This window comes from Notolepis coatsorum (genome assembly GCF_963971535.1).
Source record: "Notolepis coatsorum genome assembly, chromosome: 18".
In the NCBI taxonomy this organism is placed as follows: Eukaryota; Metazoa; Chordata; class Actinopteri; order Aulopiformes; family Paralepididae; genus Notolepis; species Notolepis coatsorum.
Genome location: NC_140182.1, coordinates 23,493,521 through 23,510,937, shown reverse-complemented (window position 1 = coordinate 23,510,937; position 17,417 = coordinate 23,493,521). Strand labels below are relative to the sequence as shown.

At 45.2% G+C, this 17,417-nt stretch overlaps 1 protein-coding gene across 1 annotated transcript in view; it reads right to left on the bottom strand.

The window, feature by feature from the left end:
• Window positions 1-10,391: 10,391 nt before the first annotated feature.
• phf21ab (PHD finger protein 21Ab) overlaps window positions 10,392-17,417 on the bottom strand; it is a 77,441-nt gene continuing 70,415 nt past the window's right edge. Inside the window, exon 18 of the mRNA XM_084335106.1 lies at window positions 10,392-13,349. Within this exon, the coding sequence (XP_084191232.1) occupies window positions 11,283-13,349 (2,067 nt within the window). The 3' untranslated portion in view covers window positions 10,392-11,282. The remainder of the gene's footprint in view (window positions 13,350-17,417) is intronic.

Here is a 17,417-nt window from a genome sequence, read left to right as displayed (position 1 = left end):
GTATTGCACTGCACGTTTTAGAACTGTATATATTAATCTTTATTTTAGTCATCTTATTTTATTCTATGCTAAAATGATTGTATTTTTATTATTATTGGAAGCTGCTATAGTCGAGGGACCACAATAAATAGATTTTCACTCTTCTTGCTGTAAAGTAGTGAAATAAGTGACAATAAAGGAATCTGAAAAGAGGGAGGCTGAACAGAGGCTCTCAAAGCCTTTCACAAGAGGGAGGCTAAACGGAGGTATTCATGCAATATCACCTAAAAGGAAAAGGTTTTGGGCGGAAAAACGTAGGAATCTTTCATTGAATGGGTAACGCTGTTCAGCCGAAAGGACTTTCTCTCTATTGACAATTTTATTTACAGACAAAAAAAGAGACATAACACACATTCAAACTATTGACAGAGTCAGTGGTACCCCGGCCTCCACATCACTTTCTCCTCTTGGGCCACGCCACGCCATGGATGCCCAGAGGCGCCTTGGGGAGCGGGACTCTTAGTGCTGCTGGTTGGGGGTCTTGGTGCTGGTTCCTCACCTCCTGCAGGGATGACTGTTCTAGCCACAGATATGATATGATACATTTATTTATATTGCGCCCCTCAACCAATAGTTACATCGGCCCGGGGCGCATCCCGGGAAAGAAAGAGAAACAAAAAAGACAGGAACAATACGAAAACAGAAGAAATACATGCAGTCCAACCAAGCAGATAGAGAACAGACAGACATAATACACCAGTCATACTACAATACAAAACTAGCTCATGGATTGTTTATGGCGAAAAGGTGGGTTTTGAGCATGGCCTTAAAGGTCCATAGAGTGCTTGCAGATTTCAAGTCGAGTGGGAGCTTGTTCCAGAGTGTCGGTGCTGCGACTGCGAAAGCCCGCTTTCCCTTTGTCACCAGTCTTGTGTGGGAGATTTTTAGGCAGATTTGGTTGTTTGATCTGAGGGATCTGGAGCTGGTTGATTGGACCAGGAGTTCATTTATGTAGGCTCAGTTGGGGTGAGACCGTTTATGGCTTTGTATGTGAACATGAGGATTTTTGATTCGTTGTTTTACCCAATTTACCGGGAGCCAGTGTAGGGATACAAGGACTGGGGAGATGTGGTACCTCATCTTGGATGTTCATGGGTCATCATCGTGGCTAGAGCTACCGTCTTCCCGGAGGACACTGCAATTGCGTTAAGTGCAGAATAGCCCCAGAGGCCTGGGCAAGGGTCTCGGTATCCGGTGGATCTAAGACTGACTTGCCTGCCACATTGCCACAACCTTAGACAAAAACAAGGCCAGCAAGGCAATGTTATTGCCTGCGGCCAGCTTTGTTCAGTGGTGGTGTAACTGAGGGGTACAATTCCCTGACTGTATTGATAAGTATGGTATCATTAAACCACTACCGTCTTATGCACTTTAATTACTGGCCATACAGTACATGATATATATAATGATGAACACTTCCCACAATGAAATCGGTTCCACACAAAGTTGTAATTAAGTATTTATTGCAGCAAAAGGTACATAATATACTTCTCTATTTCACTTTGAATGCGCTTATAAGGCAAAGGAATGTGCATAGGCAAATCAATAACGAATGTCCATTCTCTGGTTACGCAGGAGGTAATTATACAACCTGAATCTTAGGGAATTATATCTATGGTACACTAGTAATATAGCGGGAGATACTGGAAGGGTCCCCCCGGTTGTAAGCCAGCAAGGGTAGAGGATCTGTCGGTAATAGAGTCTGGGTCAACGATGATAAGGAGACTCCGAGTACGGGAGACGGTGCAATAAGATCTTGATCCACAGACGAATACAGCTGTTCTCCGTAGCCTGTAGCTCCACAGGGAAGAAAGCTAGCCTGCCTCAGGCTTCTGAGGGGCAGACTCGACGTGGCTCCTCACAGGGTAAATCCCACACACGTGTGGGCGTCGGCGATTCTCCGCTCCATTAATCACAGGACCAAAAGCAAATATAATCCAGCCGTAAAGGGCTATGCAGTCGTCGGGTAGATAATCCAGTGTACATGTCCACACGGTCCTCGTCTAGGGCTCCTCGGGTGAAAGCGCCATGAAAGCAGCCCAGCCTGGATAAGCACTCTAGCTGACACGAGGAAAACGTTGGTGATGCTGGTCACTGTAGAACTTTAGCCGCACGATACACTATACACAATTAGACTATTACTGACTTAATAGAATATGTCGCACTCGACGGTATAGCGCCAAACTCTGACACTTCAGTTATTAATTCGCACACGGTCTCAATGCTCTATTTGGGGCCAAACAGGCCATACTTCACTTCACGTAGTATCGTGGGTGAGGCTTCAACTTATTGGGTAACATACTTCTGTATTCACCTGCGCCGTATTTATACGCTTAGATGAATAAACTAGTACCAGCTTTATTCCTGTCTCATATCCTTGCGCAATACCATTCATGTCCAGGCATGTCCCCGGCGGTGACTTTGAACCTGACTTTGGAGGCATGGCCTTGGCGCCTGTGGACCGCTGTCCAATAGGAGAATGAAATATTATGGTCTGTACTAGGCTAAAGGGATATTCCGTGTATATGTACAAGGAATATACAAGGGATATCAAACGATATACAAATATTATGCAATATATATCAATCAATAAATATATATATTCGGTTTAATCTGATCCTTTGTAACAGGTGGTGTAGGCTTAGTAGGGTTGTACCGAATATTTCGAAGCTTCAATGAATGGAAGCGGACATGACCGGTTAGCCTAGGAATTGTCCAACTAACACCTCTCCCGAAGGCTAACCGGCCATGTCCACTTCCATTCATTGTGCTAAGCTAGGCTAACTTGCAGCCATATAGCTTACTGAACGCAGAGGAAACTGGTATCCATCTTCTTGTCTCTCTCTGGAGAAGACGATAACCTAATTTCCCCAAATGTTGGCGTGTTCCTTTAACACTTTCTGCGCCAACAACAAGTTCTCTCGTTATTGGCCGTCAGCGGTTGAGCGCCAACGAGTAAACTTGTTGTAAAATTTGGTAAGTTTTTCTTTTTTAATATTCTATTCAATGTCATGAACCTGTATGTTGCCGTTAAAAGGCATACTGGGACCCCGAGGGTGCAGTACCGGCCAGATCCGGCTAGGTGGCAGTATCGAAAGTGCAGTAAACCCTGTTACAGACCGTGTGTTACGTTTAAATCCCTCCGGGAGCTAAATTTAGACGGAGCCGAGTAAATCGCTTCATCCGACCACTTCGAAACGCATCTGGCACACTCGATCCATAAATTGTGCCAAATTATGTCCGGGACCAGATGGACACCAATACTGGAAATCGTGATCAGACAATTGGAATATTATTTTTGGAATACCCCCGACCAAAGGTAAGGACTATCAGACATAAATTTCAGCTTGATCCAACAATGTTTTCCTATCCATCCAGCTGATCAGCACAAATGCCGTTACTGGCCATCAAAGCATAAAAAAAAACGACCCCCCCCCCCCTTTGATGCATTCATGATGAAACATAATACCTATTATATACATTTGATTTGGAAATAGTAGCGTGTCCAGGCAAGAAACTAAACTATACTTATATTCACCACGGGATAACGTGTGAACGTATGCATGAACAAATTCTCTTTTTTGCATGTTTGACGGAAGAAAGTCACTGTCAAATAACTATAGTATTGTCTCCATAGCTATAATACAGCTCTACAAACAAGGCGACGCACTCCTATCTTTAAAGCGTGGCATAGCTAGAACGGGACCCGGCTAATCACTGTATACTTGTATGCAGTGACAAATAAAACTCTTGACTTGACCCCTGGCGCTGAATGAGTTAAGATGGCTGTAAATAGTCATGTTTCTTTACTTCAAGTACAAAAGTGAATTAAAAGATGTCTTCAAATCTCACTCCAATGTTTTGTGAAGAGTTGGCATCACTGTAATATTAATACAGTCCCCAACAGGTTGCTTCTCTCAACAGAAACAGAATCTCAGCACAGTGAGGACGAACAAGACGGGTTGCTTTTCACAATTTATTAACAAAATGATAAAATAAATAAATACAAATTGATCAAATGCTCCTAATATCAACTTCTTCCCATGTTCCCTACAGTATTTTCTAAAACACTGCATACAAATAATTAATCACAGAAGAGGCTCAATACAGGAGAGAGGTAAGAAACCCACCGGACCACTCAACAATGTCAGGCGAACAGACGAAACAAAGAGATCTGTAACAGAAGAAAAAAGTCCAAAAAAATAAAAACATTCCTTTCCAAAATTATTATGAAAAAATACAAACAATTATACAAATATTCAGAGTGTAATTAACAATTTACACGTTATTCAGCACACCAGGTGAATATTCTGATAGCTACAATGCATCTTTCACCAAATGGAAGTTAAAAAAAATGTTTATATTTTTCTCTTTTCTTATTTTATTTGCACTTAAAAACACCCCCATTGAGTTATGTGTGGATGAGGTCAGAAGCATCAGGTGTACCAATGGGGTAATTACAACATGGAGGGCGGTTTCTCTTCATCATAATGGATTATGTAATGTATCAACAATACTAGAAGGCCACAATCATGACTTGTATATCGTCGAAAACAAAACCGAACAAGAGAGACTAGGCAGAAAGGAACAGCATCAAGAGAATGTGCACTAGTGTGCACACTAGAGAATGTGCACTAGAGTGTGCACTAGTCAGTGAGCTACTTTACAGGGTGCTTCTGCAAGACTTCACTATGGAATGAAATGGAATGAAGGTGACATTTTCTTTTATGCATAAAATAATTCTACGTCCTCTTTTTGTTCCTCTATTCCGATCACATACAATCTGAGCTCCTCAGCTGCCATAGAAACAAGACAAAAAAATAATAATAATCCCAACTGATATGCATCATCATATAAAGGCTTCCAAATAGAAATGCACATTTTGACATTTTCTTTGGGTATCTTGGTTTTTCTCTTCCCCCCCCCCCCCCCCCCCCCCCCCCCGAGCTGAAATGATGAATAAACATAGGATGTTGTTGTAGTTGTGTGTTTTTTTTCTGCACTCAACAATTTAGACACACAAGTACCGTTATACTGCCTCTCATGTCCTTGTGCTCCGGTAGAACGTCCTTCCGCACGGCGTGTTACCCCCCCAAGGCAAGGGCTGAATCAAAACAAAGACCGTTACGACCCATCTTTAGTGAATTTGTAGTGTAACGCACTCTCTTAACCCTTTCACTACCACACTACATAAGGTTAACCCTTTCACTACCACACTACAGACCGCCTGTAGTGCGGTAGTGGAAGGGTTAACCTTCTGCAGTGTGGCAGTGAAAGGGTTAACCCTTTGTCATGTGGCAGTGAAAGGGTTAACCTGGTGTATTGTCACAGTGAAAGGGTTGGTAGTGTCGTAGTGAAAGGGTCAAGACATTTAGATATTGTATTGTAAGGAGCCTTGAAAGGACCATAGCAGTCTTGTTGTGGCTCCAATTCAAGGTTCTTCTTCCACCTTCTACCGTCACCAACGATTCACCACAGCCACTGGCTTCCAGTGAGTCTGAAAATGTTACCGATGATTCACCACAGCCACTGGCTTCCAGTGAGTCTGAAAAATGAGTCTTAAAAACAAGAACCCATGAAAGTCACCATATCGGTCTAAAATGCCTGAGGTGCATTACTTTTCCTGAAAAGGTTTAGTTTTTCCCCTCGAAAGCTGCTCTATTGTAGGGCTGACCTCCACTAGTCGACTAAACGATCAAAAGGAGCCGTAGTCGCCTGCCAACCTCTTAGTCGAATGCAAACAAAATAAAAAAAGTATAATATATATATATTTTAATCATTCTTTCCAAAAGCAAAGAGGCCTAGAAGCGTGGCTAACGCTAATGGCACGCATACCAGAAAATGGGCACAGACGCACTGAAAAAGGATTTCACCCGTCTAATGAACACACTACTAGACAAATATCAAGATGTATCCATCAGTGGACCAATTGCATGCTTTCGCAGAGGACAGAAGCCTTCAGTCGACTCCTTCAGACATTAAGCACCCCCCACAGCCCAAATGGAATGATACAAGATAAAAAAAGAAATATAATTTTTTTTTTGCATTCCGGGGGGTAGTCTACTATCGTAAAATGTTGGCCAATCAAAGTCGACTATCCAAATCAGGACAGGCCTACTCTAGTGTGCCTTAATACGGACAGGAACAGGAATTATTCCTCAGATACTGGATTATAATCACAATGGCAACACTTTTCAGAAAACTAGTGATGCATAAGATGTTAAACGTGGTATTCTAGTCAGATGTGGTGACTTCCTTCAGTTATTGTGGCGTTTAGGACACATTTTCAGATACACTGGAATTCAGTGGTAAAACCGTCTGTGGTTAACCGTCTATAGTGTGGTAGTGAAAGGGTTAACCCTCTGTAGTGTGGTAGTGAAAGGGTTAACCGTCTGTAGTGTGGTAGTGAAAGGGTCTGCATCGTCATCGCCTGGATGTAAAAACTCAAGTGAGTAGACTTCCACATAAAAAAATGTAGAAAATCAAATCAAAGTATATTCATATTAATAATTATTTTTATAATCGTATAAAAACTTTGCATAAGAAGGCATGCAGTCTGCAGGACTCATTGGACACGAGGGGGGTGGAGTTCTACCAAATTAGGTGCATGTTTTTTGTTTGTTATTTCAAATGCACACAGGCTACGGCTAGATTCATGATTTCAAAACCTGATTTCAAAACATCTCCAGAAACAAACAAACAACAGAGGGAATGATGACCATGTCAAAGGAAAAAACTATTAAATCTAGAATCTACTGGCATTGTGTGTGTGTGTGTGTGTGTGTGTGGACTAAACTATGATTCCTCTCTAGACCCTCAGAATGACGAGGTCAGTGTATTCCAGGTCAAATTCACGTCGTTCACAAACCCTTCTTTTGGAGGAGAGTGTAGAAAGTAATACTGGATAAACCAAAGAAAGTGCCTCACAAAGCGAACGGCCCGTTCGACGACCATCCTGACAACACCGGAACCCCCAACAACCATCCTGACGACACCGGAACCCCCAACAACCATCCTGACGACACCGGAACCCCCAACAACCATCCTGACCACACAGGGACCCCCGACGACAACCATCCTGAAGACACCGGAACCCCCAACAACCATCCTGAAGACACCGGAACCCCCAACAACCATCCTGACGACACCGGAACCCCCAACAACCATCCTGACCACACAGGGACCCCCGACGACAACCATCCTGACCACACCGGAACCCCCAACAACCATCCTGACGACACCGGAACCCCCAACAACCATCCTGACCACACAGGGACCCCCGACGACAACCATCCTGACCACACCGGAACACCCAACAACGATCCTGACCACACCGGAACCCCCAACAACCATCCTGACCACACAGGGACCCCCAACAACCATCCTGACCACACCGGAACCCCCAACAACCATCCTGACCACACCGGAACCCCCGAGGACACAAGCCCACTTGAGACGTCAACCACCGCTTTCTAAATATATACAGCAATCAAAAACAACTCAAACACATAAAAAAACTAAAAAAAAAACAAGAAACAAATAAGCCAGAAAGAAAATAAGGCAGGTGCAAATTTTTTTTTAAATTAACTATCCAGTCAAATGATGTTGATATGCATCTCAACCTGTGTGTCGCCTGCTTTCAGCCCTAAGTGAAGGGAGATGTGCACAATAGATCAGATCTGTCACGTTATAGCGTGGGATTCTGTTGCTCTGCAGGGAAGGACCGCACTGCAAGCCAGAGGGAGGTGTGTGTGTGTGTGTGTGTCATACAAGTCACAGTGCAAGTCAATAGACAAAATATTTCTATGCTGTTGGAAGAAAAGGCACTGGGGGCCTAACGAAGGGAAATGTCCAGTAGCTCTGTAACACAAGTTCAGGCTTTTCTATTTTGCTAAAAGAAAATTATATAAAAGAAAAAATAACATCCCAGGCGAAGGGACCGTAGCAATACTTTGTTCTAAATCCGAGGAACAAGGAGCGAGAGAGCGTTGGAAATCGGGAGTAAAAGATGAAGTTGTTAATGTTCAGCGAAGACATTTATATCCATGAGAGATGTGTGACACTTTTAACCCCCCCCCCCCCCCCCCCCCAAAACAAAAAAGAAAAACAAGAAGAAACATTGCATGAAACCGACTCGATTTTCAAGACACGTCATTTGCCATTTCTGTTAATTGCATCTTGGGATTAAACAGTCCTTTTTTTCCAATATTTTTTTTCTTTTTTTTTTTACATTTCAACATGGCTAAAGTAATCAATTATGAAAAAACATAACATGTACAACATTTATCATGTAACAAAATATTCTATGAAAAAAAGGAGATCATACAGAAACCCATGGAAAACGGAGGGTTCTGGAACTCTGTGCTGAAGTGCTGAGAACGTAAGGTGAGTTTACACATGTCGTGTCAGCGAAACAAAATGCTGTCCTACGATATGTCGATTTAGTCGGAAATTAAAGTGAACATGATATGCAAGGAGCCAAATATTAGTGCACAATATTATCAGTCACTCACAACATTTCACCCGCTCGACCTTCTGCGCACAAAAATATGTCTAAATGCATTTATCAATTAATTTAGTCTCAGATCCATGCAAAATATTCTATAAAAGCGTAAAAGAAAATTTGAGAAACATTTGAAGGTATAAAATTCGAATTCTTTAGTTTCTATTCAACCCCTGGTTTCATTTGGACTGAACTGCTCCATTTTTATCCAATTCGAATTTTACACTAATATATATTGAGCATTTCCTTTTCAATGTGATAGGGTTGAGGACTTCGACAAATGCATTTTAATATATATTTTGTGGCAGAAATAAATGTTTAAAAAGTCAAGAGGAGTGAATTGTATATTGAAACGATGAAGCAAAATAGTACGTAACAAACGTAAAAAAAATTTAAATATAAAAAAATAAACTAAATCCAAGTTTGAATTCCAACCCGAGGCACTCTTAAACAGATCACAGGTTTCGTGAACGGACCGACCCCGATGAGTAGCAAGTCGTACACAAAGTCACAATCGAAAACAAAACAAAAACAACAAGGGACAAAAACGCCTGACACAATGTACCAAAAAACATGTTTTACATTTTGATACGACATTATAGCGCAGATGTCTATGAAGTGTTCCAAAAAAATTTAAATAAAGTACAAGAGAGAATTACAAATCCACTCGTAAGGTAACGAATACCTTTCGTCTTGCAAGCGTGTTTTCCGAGACTAAAGAGAGAAGCCAGAGCGTTCCTCCTGAAAGTACACACACTTAACAAGAGATAAACATTAGTCATACAAAAATATTGGCAAGTCGGGGGATCAATCACACCACAACAAAGAGATGCATACTCTGGTTTTTGTTCCATATGTAACATACAAAAAAAAGCTCTTCAGCACTTATTTCTTATGCAGCTAGCTTGTGCTTTTAATCTCAGGATTTGTGGTATTTCTCCTCAGAAAACCCCTCCAGAAGAGCAGGTTCATAAAACAAACCCCTCCAGAAGAGCAGGTTCATAAAACAACCCCCCCAGAAGAGCAGGTTCATAAAACAAACCCTTCAGAAGATCAGGTTCATAAAACAAACCCTTCAGAAGAGCAGGTTCATAAAACAAACCCCTCCAGAAGAGCAGGTTCATAAAACAAACTCTTCAGAAGAGCAGATTCATAAAACAAACCCCTCCAGAGGAGCAGGTTCATAAAACAAACCCCTCCAGAAGAGCAGGTTCATAAAACAAACTCTCCAATGTCAAAAAAAAAGAAGAGAAAAAAAAGACTTCGTTTTTTGTTTTGTTATTGTTAAATAAGCACTCCTACTTATTGTCTGGGGATTTGCCAATTTCCAAAAAATGGCATAATATATTCCATGTCAATGACTTCATCTTTCAATACAGTAAGTGGACTTGTCCCTGCTATATTTGGATACAATAGCATTTTGGCAGTTCAGAATTCAACATAAAATGTACATAATGCAAAGATCACCGCTTCAAAAAGAGGATTTCTTTGTATTAACAATGCCAGTTCAAACGTACTTCATCACAAATGACTGTTTTTGAAACAGAAAAAGCACTTATTTTTGAAGACTAGGAAGACCTGAATATCTTTTCCTATAAAAAAGAAACACACTCCAGATATAGATATTGTGTGTGTTGACATTGCAATATTGCAATTTTCACATTTAGTGCTCACAGTTGACACACTTGACTCACAAATGAAACTCAATCACTACACTTGACCGACACCACTTAGAACATGTTTAACTTTTTTTTTCTTTTTTCTTTTTTACGGCTACCACGCGTGGTCTAGACTCCACTCCGATGTGAAGACAACTTTTGTCGGCATAAACCTGGGTGTTCCGCTCCAAGGCCCCTGCCAAGCCGGTCCTTCACTGTTTCACCTCACTTGACTTTTAGTTTTTTTTTTGTCTTTTTTTAAATGTTTTTAAAGCACTAAGATGTTGCTTAACATTTCTCTTCTTATGCCTGAGGTGTTGTGCAAATGGGTCCATGGTTATATATTGGTCACATTATAATCTGTATGAAAAGGGTTAAGATGAGAGGAGGAGGAGAGCATTTTTTTCCTATCTGGATCCTTTTTTGTTGTTGTTCAGTGAAGCTTAAAAACACCTCAATGTTTCCACTGCATGACATAAATACTGACGCTGTTTTTTTTTTCTTTCTTTTTTCTTTTTAAGACAAGAGACCTGGCATTTCCTCGTCTATTTCGGCCAAGGTTTTGGTTTTTGGATGTTTTCCTGGTGAATGCTGGAGAGAAAATGTGTTTAGCGGCGCTGTCTGATGACATCATCACTAAGCTGCTTCCTCCCAGGAGTGGAGGGGGAGTTGTCTGATGACATCATCACTAAGCTGCTTCCTCCCAGGAGTGGAGGGCAGCGTTCAGACCAGCCCTGTGAGACTGTTGCAGGCACACACTGGTGTGATGTTATATTATCTCCCTTTTACCAATTACCACTACGTTTGTTTTTTCCCCCTACCACTAGTTGGCATGACACTGGTACATAAGCCACCCTTTTCACCCATGTCTCTGGGTTTAATAGCCTACAACTGACCAAGGAGCGATCTGACTTGGGGCTGTAGATCTACCGTTGACACAGTCTTGACAATACAATGCAAACAAAGAACATTTATACAGATTGGCAACTTCAGGGCACCTTAAGGTGCAAGCAAAACGTCTTTTTCCCCCCTCTTTTCTTTAAATATATGTTTCGATACCCACGACTCTGAGAGACGTAGCGTTATTTTTTATCGTCCAAACTGTTGACAAGAGCTGGCAAAGCATGCTGGGAAGTTTCTGAGGTTTTGTTGTTGTTGTTGCTGCTGCCACCATCACTGTTTGAGATCTCTTCTGGTTTCTTCTCTGATGTCTCCTCTATACTGTTAGTGGAGGCTCTGTTTGTAGTAGTGGCGTCAGTACAGCTTCCCGTGGTGGTGGTGCTGTCAGGACAGGCCTGCTCGGAGGTGCCATTGGCCACAGCTGTAGAAGAAGAAGATGAACAGTCCTCAGCGTTTGCCACCACAGCGGTTTCAGTCCCCACCTGGGTCATGACCTCCGCCTGGGTCATGACCTCCGCCTGGGACACTACCTCTGCCTGGGACACTACCTCCGCTTGGGACACTACCTCCGCTTGGGACACGACCTCCGCCTGGGACACGACTTCCGCCTGGACCCCGACCGCAGGTTCCTCACTGCTGTTTGCTGCTGTTGCTGTTGTTGTTGTTGCTGCTGTTGCTGCTGTTGTTGCTGTTGTTGCTGCTGCTGCCACTTGCACAGTGCTGTCCTCTGACACAGACTGTACCTCAGGACGGATCTCCCCCACTCCCGTCTGGGCACTCCCGCCACCGGCTTCCTTCTCCTCCTCCTTTTCCCTGCCCTCTGTGGCGGTGGTGTTGATGGTGTTGATGGTGTTGTTGATGCCATTGCTGCCGCTCTGCGCTGCGACCATGTCCTTCTCCACAGACTCCGATGGAGCCTCTGCGCCGGTTTCAGGGACGACCGCCACCACGTCCACAGCTGTTTCCATGGAGACGCCGACGCTCTTGACCCTGGTGATGCCCTCCTCGGCGATGTTGACCCTGGAGATGCCCTCCCCGGCAGTGGCGCCTGGACACTCGGCGCTCTTGACCCTGGAGATGGCTTCCCCAGTGCTCTTGACCCTGGAGATGCCCTCCCCGGTGTTCTTGACCCTGGAGATGCCCTCCCCGGTGTTCTTGACCCTGGAGATGCCCTCCCCGGTGTTCTTGACCCTGGAGATGCCCTCCCCGGTGTTCTTGACCCTGGAGATGCCCTCCTCGGCGGTGTTGACCCTGGTGATGCCCTCCCCGGTGTTCTTGATCCTGGAGATGCCCTGCTCGGCGGTGTTGACCCTGGAGATGCCCTCCCCGATGCTCTTGATCCTGGAGATGCCCTGCTCGGCGGTGTTGACCCTGGAGATGGCCTCTCCGGTGCTCTTGATCCTGGAGATGCCCTGCTCGGCGGTGTTGACCCTGGAGATGGCCTCTCCGGTGCTCTTGATCCTGGAGATGCCCTGCTCGGCGGTGTTGACCCTGGAGATGGCCTCTCCGGTGCTCTTGATCCTGGAGATGCCCTGCTCGGCGGTGTTGACCCTGGAGATGCCCTCCCCGGTGCTCTTGATCCTGGAGATGCCCTGCTCGGCGGTGTTGACCCTGGAGATGCCCTCCCCGGTGCTCTTGACCCTGGAGATGCCCTGCTCGGCGGTGTTGACCCTGGAGATGGCCTCCCCGGTGGTGTTGACCCTGGAGATGCCCTGCTCGGCGGTGTTGACCCTGGAGATGCCCTCCCCGGTGTTCTTGATCCTGGAGATGCCCTGCTCGGTGGTGTTGACCCTGGAGATGCCCTCCCCGGTGTTTTTGACCCTGGAGATGGCCTCCCCGGTGCTCTTGATCCTGGAGATGCCCTGCTCAGCGGTGTTGACCCTGGAGATGCCCTCCCCGGTGCTCTTGACCCTGGAGATGCCCTCCTCGGCGGTGTTGAACTTGGCGATGCCCTCCCCGGGGCTCTTGATCCTGGAGATGTCCTCCTCTGCGGTGTTGACCCTGGTGATGCCATCCTCGGCGGTGTTGAACTTGGCGATGCCCTCCCCGGTGCTCTTGACCCTGGTGATGCCCTCCTCGGCGGTGTTGACCCTGGCGATGCCCTCCTCGGCAGCTGGACACTCAGCCGCCATCAGTGCTTGGTTGAAGTTGAAGGCCTGGATGAGACGGATCAGGTGCTTGACCTTCTCCAGGGAAACCTGCATGTCTTTCTGACGAGCCAGGATCGTGTTTTTGGTCTCCATACATTTCTAAGGAGAGAAAAGTAGGGTTGGACATAATGAGAACGCTGGACATTATGTTTGAGAGGATTAACCCATCAATCTATACTTAGAGTAGGGGTGCACCCATATATTGGCAGAAGATCGGTATCGTGGATTTGGGCTTTAAAAAGCACAATGGAAGCCTTGTAACCAAGGCTGTTTATAGTTAACAAAAATGTACACGAAAACTACAACTAGGTGTGTCAATTTAACATTTTAGTTAAAAGCAACAAACCAACATTATGGGAACTGTGCTTACCGTCTTCTCCAGAGTCAGACAAGTAGATAGATACCAACATTATGTGAGCTTAGCTGTAGTGGCTACACTGAACTTATAAAGTTTCATGTTTCTTGGCCATGTGTCTGCAAATAGGGGGCGAGTCAAATTATAATGAATAGGACTCTCTCCCGTTGTGTTTTTGAAGCCTTTACCCATACCCCATTCAATACCAAGTGCCGATTATATAAGGGATTGTACGATCTAGTCCTATAAACTCAACTGATAAGCTGGAGAAATCCAGTGACTGCTGTGAAAGTGCACCTGACAACAAGGGAAAGACCATGTGACGGCTTGGAAAGACAGCTGACAGGAAGGAAAGACCCCAACGGGGCTGTCATGGACTAGCTATCCATGATGGCAGGCTCCGTCGCTTAATTAAGTGCACAAAAGCCACCCTCATTGCTACAAACACTAAAGAGTCTAAAGAGAAAAACACCCAAGTCTGCGAGAGCGGGGGCGGAAGATGACTCATCGGCTGACCACCCGGTAACTGACCCTGGAATGAACACGACGATGAACCAGATAATCAGCTGAAGGACAGGAGCACCAAGTATGTAGCTGTGGCTGGTCCAAGGTAACATCCATCAGAGGCCTACGAATACATCATGGGCGGATGAAGTGCTTGAAGAAAATGAGGCCGGGACCTCGCATTGATCATTATCTTCTGGGAGAAAGGTCAAGTCAGGTGAGTGAAGCTCAGCGGCAGGATTTAACCCACAGTCCTCCGAGCATCAGTACCCTAGTGGCTGAAAGTAATTCAAGCACAACATCAGAGAACTTGGAACCAAGTAACTTGGAACCTTCTTTGGAGAAGAACATGCAAGGCCACAGACCTCATGTGAAATGGCCAAAGTCCGGCAGGAAGAAAGAGTGGGCAACAATCGAAATAATAATGCAGGACCTGTCGCAGAGGTCTTTATTTGGCATGCAACGACACTCAATGTTAGCGGCACACACACACGCATTGTCTGTAGGATCGCCGATGCAATACTCCTCTGCGCTTAACCCATCCCGTCGTCCTTCCCCCCCCCCAAGGGCAGCCGGGAGCAGACGAGGGCTGTGGTGTGAGCCACGCCCGGGGACCATCCAAGTGCTCCTGCCCGTCTTCGTCACGGACACGTGCGAGCACGGGGAGAACATGCAAACTCCACACAGAAAGGCCCGGGAGATACCCCACCTGGGTAACTGGCATCATGGAAACCTGGTCCCCAAGCGGGAAACGAACCCTGGACCTTCTTGCTGTCAGGCGACAGTGTTAACCAAATCAAAATCCTGGACGGAATCAAAGGAACAGTGGAAAAGAAACTGGAGAAAATGGGCGATCTGATCTACTTCTACGGAGCAGAAAGGTTCGGAACAAAAGAGACAGGAAAGAAGGACATAACACCAACAATCCCTCCCAAGTCCAGAAGGCAGCAATAAATCCAGCGCCTTGTCAAAGAGAGAAGGGACTTGAGGAAGCAATGGAAGAGAGCCTCATTGGAGGACCTCCTGCAAACAGACCTGAAGGGATGCCTGGGAAGACTACGGAGAGCTGAAAACCTCAGGACTCAACAAAAGAGGAAGGAAAGAGCGAGAACATGCTTCTACAAGGATCCCTTCAGATTTGTGAAAGGACTCTTCACAAAGGAAAAGAGCGGGTCACTTAAGGTTCCAAAGAGGGAGTTTAAGGACCACCTGAAAACAACTCACACAGACAGCAAAAGATATTAACAGAGGGCGTTACCACCAGACATGCCACAAATTCCTCAACCAGAACACCGGGTGGATGACTGTCCCCGGAGGTGGAGGGAGGTTGAGGAACCAGTGAGGAAGGCAAAGGCAGCTTCAGCTCCAGGACCAAATGGAGTTCCATACCAGCTGTATAAAAACTCCCCAAACATCTTACGCTTTCTGTGGAGGCAAATGAAGGTGATGTGGATGAAGTAAACCATCCCAAAAGCGTGGCGAAGAGCAGGGGGAGTGGTAATCCCCAAGGAGAAGGATGCCTCAAATATCGATCACTTCCGGCCGATCAACCTGTTGAATGTTGAAGGGAAGGTCTTCTTTAGCATTGTTGCTAAAAGGATGACAACATACCTGAAGCAAAACAACTTAATTGACACATCTGTGTAGAAGGCCGGCATTCCTGGTTTCTCAGGATGCTTGGTATGGCACAAGCATGATATGGCACCAAATCCAATCTGCCAAAAGGGAAGGAAGAGACCTGCACGTTTTATTCCTGGACCTAGCCAATGCTTTTGGATCCATCCCCCATTCTCTCATCTGGACAGCCTTAAACTTCTTCCACATTTCAAATACCATCACAAACCTGGTGAGAAATTACTTCCAAGATCTGCAATTCTGTATCAAAATGGCAATCTTTGGAAGTGGGAATAATGGCTGGATGTACCATCTCCCCACTAGCCATCACCATGGCAATGGAAGTAGTCATTCGAGCTTCCAAGTGGGTTGTGGGAGAACGTCTACCTCCTATTCGTGCCTGGATGACATGACCACCTTGACCTCAACCATCGCATGCACCAAACATCTGCTGGGAAAGCTTCATGCCAACATTACATGGGCACGGATGAAGTTCAAAACCAGCAAATCCAGGAGCATATCCATTGTCAAAGGAAAACTTGTGGACCAAAGGTTCCACATCAAGGATAAACCCATTCCTTTGGTGTCAGAACTGCCAGTCAAGAGCCTAGGGCGATGGTACAACGCAAGCCTCAAAGACTCGGACCAGAGTGATCAGCTGAGGAAAGAAACCATCAAAGGCATTGTCAGCATAGAAAGTGGAAAAGTTGAAACTGTGGTGCCTGCAGTTTGGATTGATCCCCCGCCTGATGTGGCCTCTAATGGTCTACGGATCCCCATGACCAAAGTCGAGAAGCTGGCGAGGACAGTCAGTTCATACATCAAGAAGTGGCTTGGCCTCCCACGTTGCCTCAGCAACATCGGCTTGTATGGACACAGGGCCCTGGAATTGCCTGTCTCTAGCCTCATAGAGGAGTTTAAATGCACCAAAGTGAGGATGAACATGACCCTGACCGAGTCTCAAGATGAAGTGATCCGAGTAGATGCTCCCAGACTGGCAACTGGGAGGAAATGGATCCCATCTGAGGCCATACAGCAAGCAAAATCTGCTCTCAGGCATGGAGACATTGTAAGACAGGTGCAGCATGGAAGAGGTGGGTTTGGACTTGGGACAAGTCGACCCACATGGCACAAGGCAACATCAACCCAGAGGAGAAAGCTGGTGGTGGCTCAGGTTCGGCAACAAGAGGAGGCAGACAGATGCGCAAAGTCAGTCTCACAGTCCAAACAGGGCCAGTGGACTAGCTGGGAAAACCTGGAGCATCGTAAGCTCACATGGAAGGATCTTTGGGAGATGGAAGGAAGCCAAATCAGCTTCATCATCAGAACCACCTATGATGTTCTTCCCACACCCAAGAACCTAAACCAGTGGTTTGGAGAAGATCCTTCTTGTGCGCTTTGCCAAACCCCTGCAACACTGAGGCACATCCTCACCGGCTGCAAAACCAGTTTGTCCCAAGGGCGCTACACCTGGAGACACAACCAGGTCCTAAGACAACTGCCGATCACCCTGGAAGTAGGGCTGCACGATTATTGCTAAAATGTGAATCACGATTAAGAATTGAGATCACGATTCTCTCACACGATTCTTATTTTTCGTCATCATTTAAAAAAAGTTAAGTAAAAAGTTAAAAAAATAAGAATAATATTATTATGTAAAACATTTTCATAATTTAGAAATGAGATTGCATAGG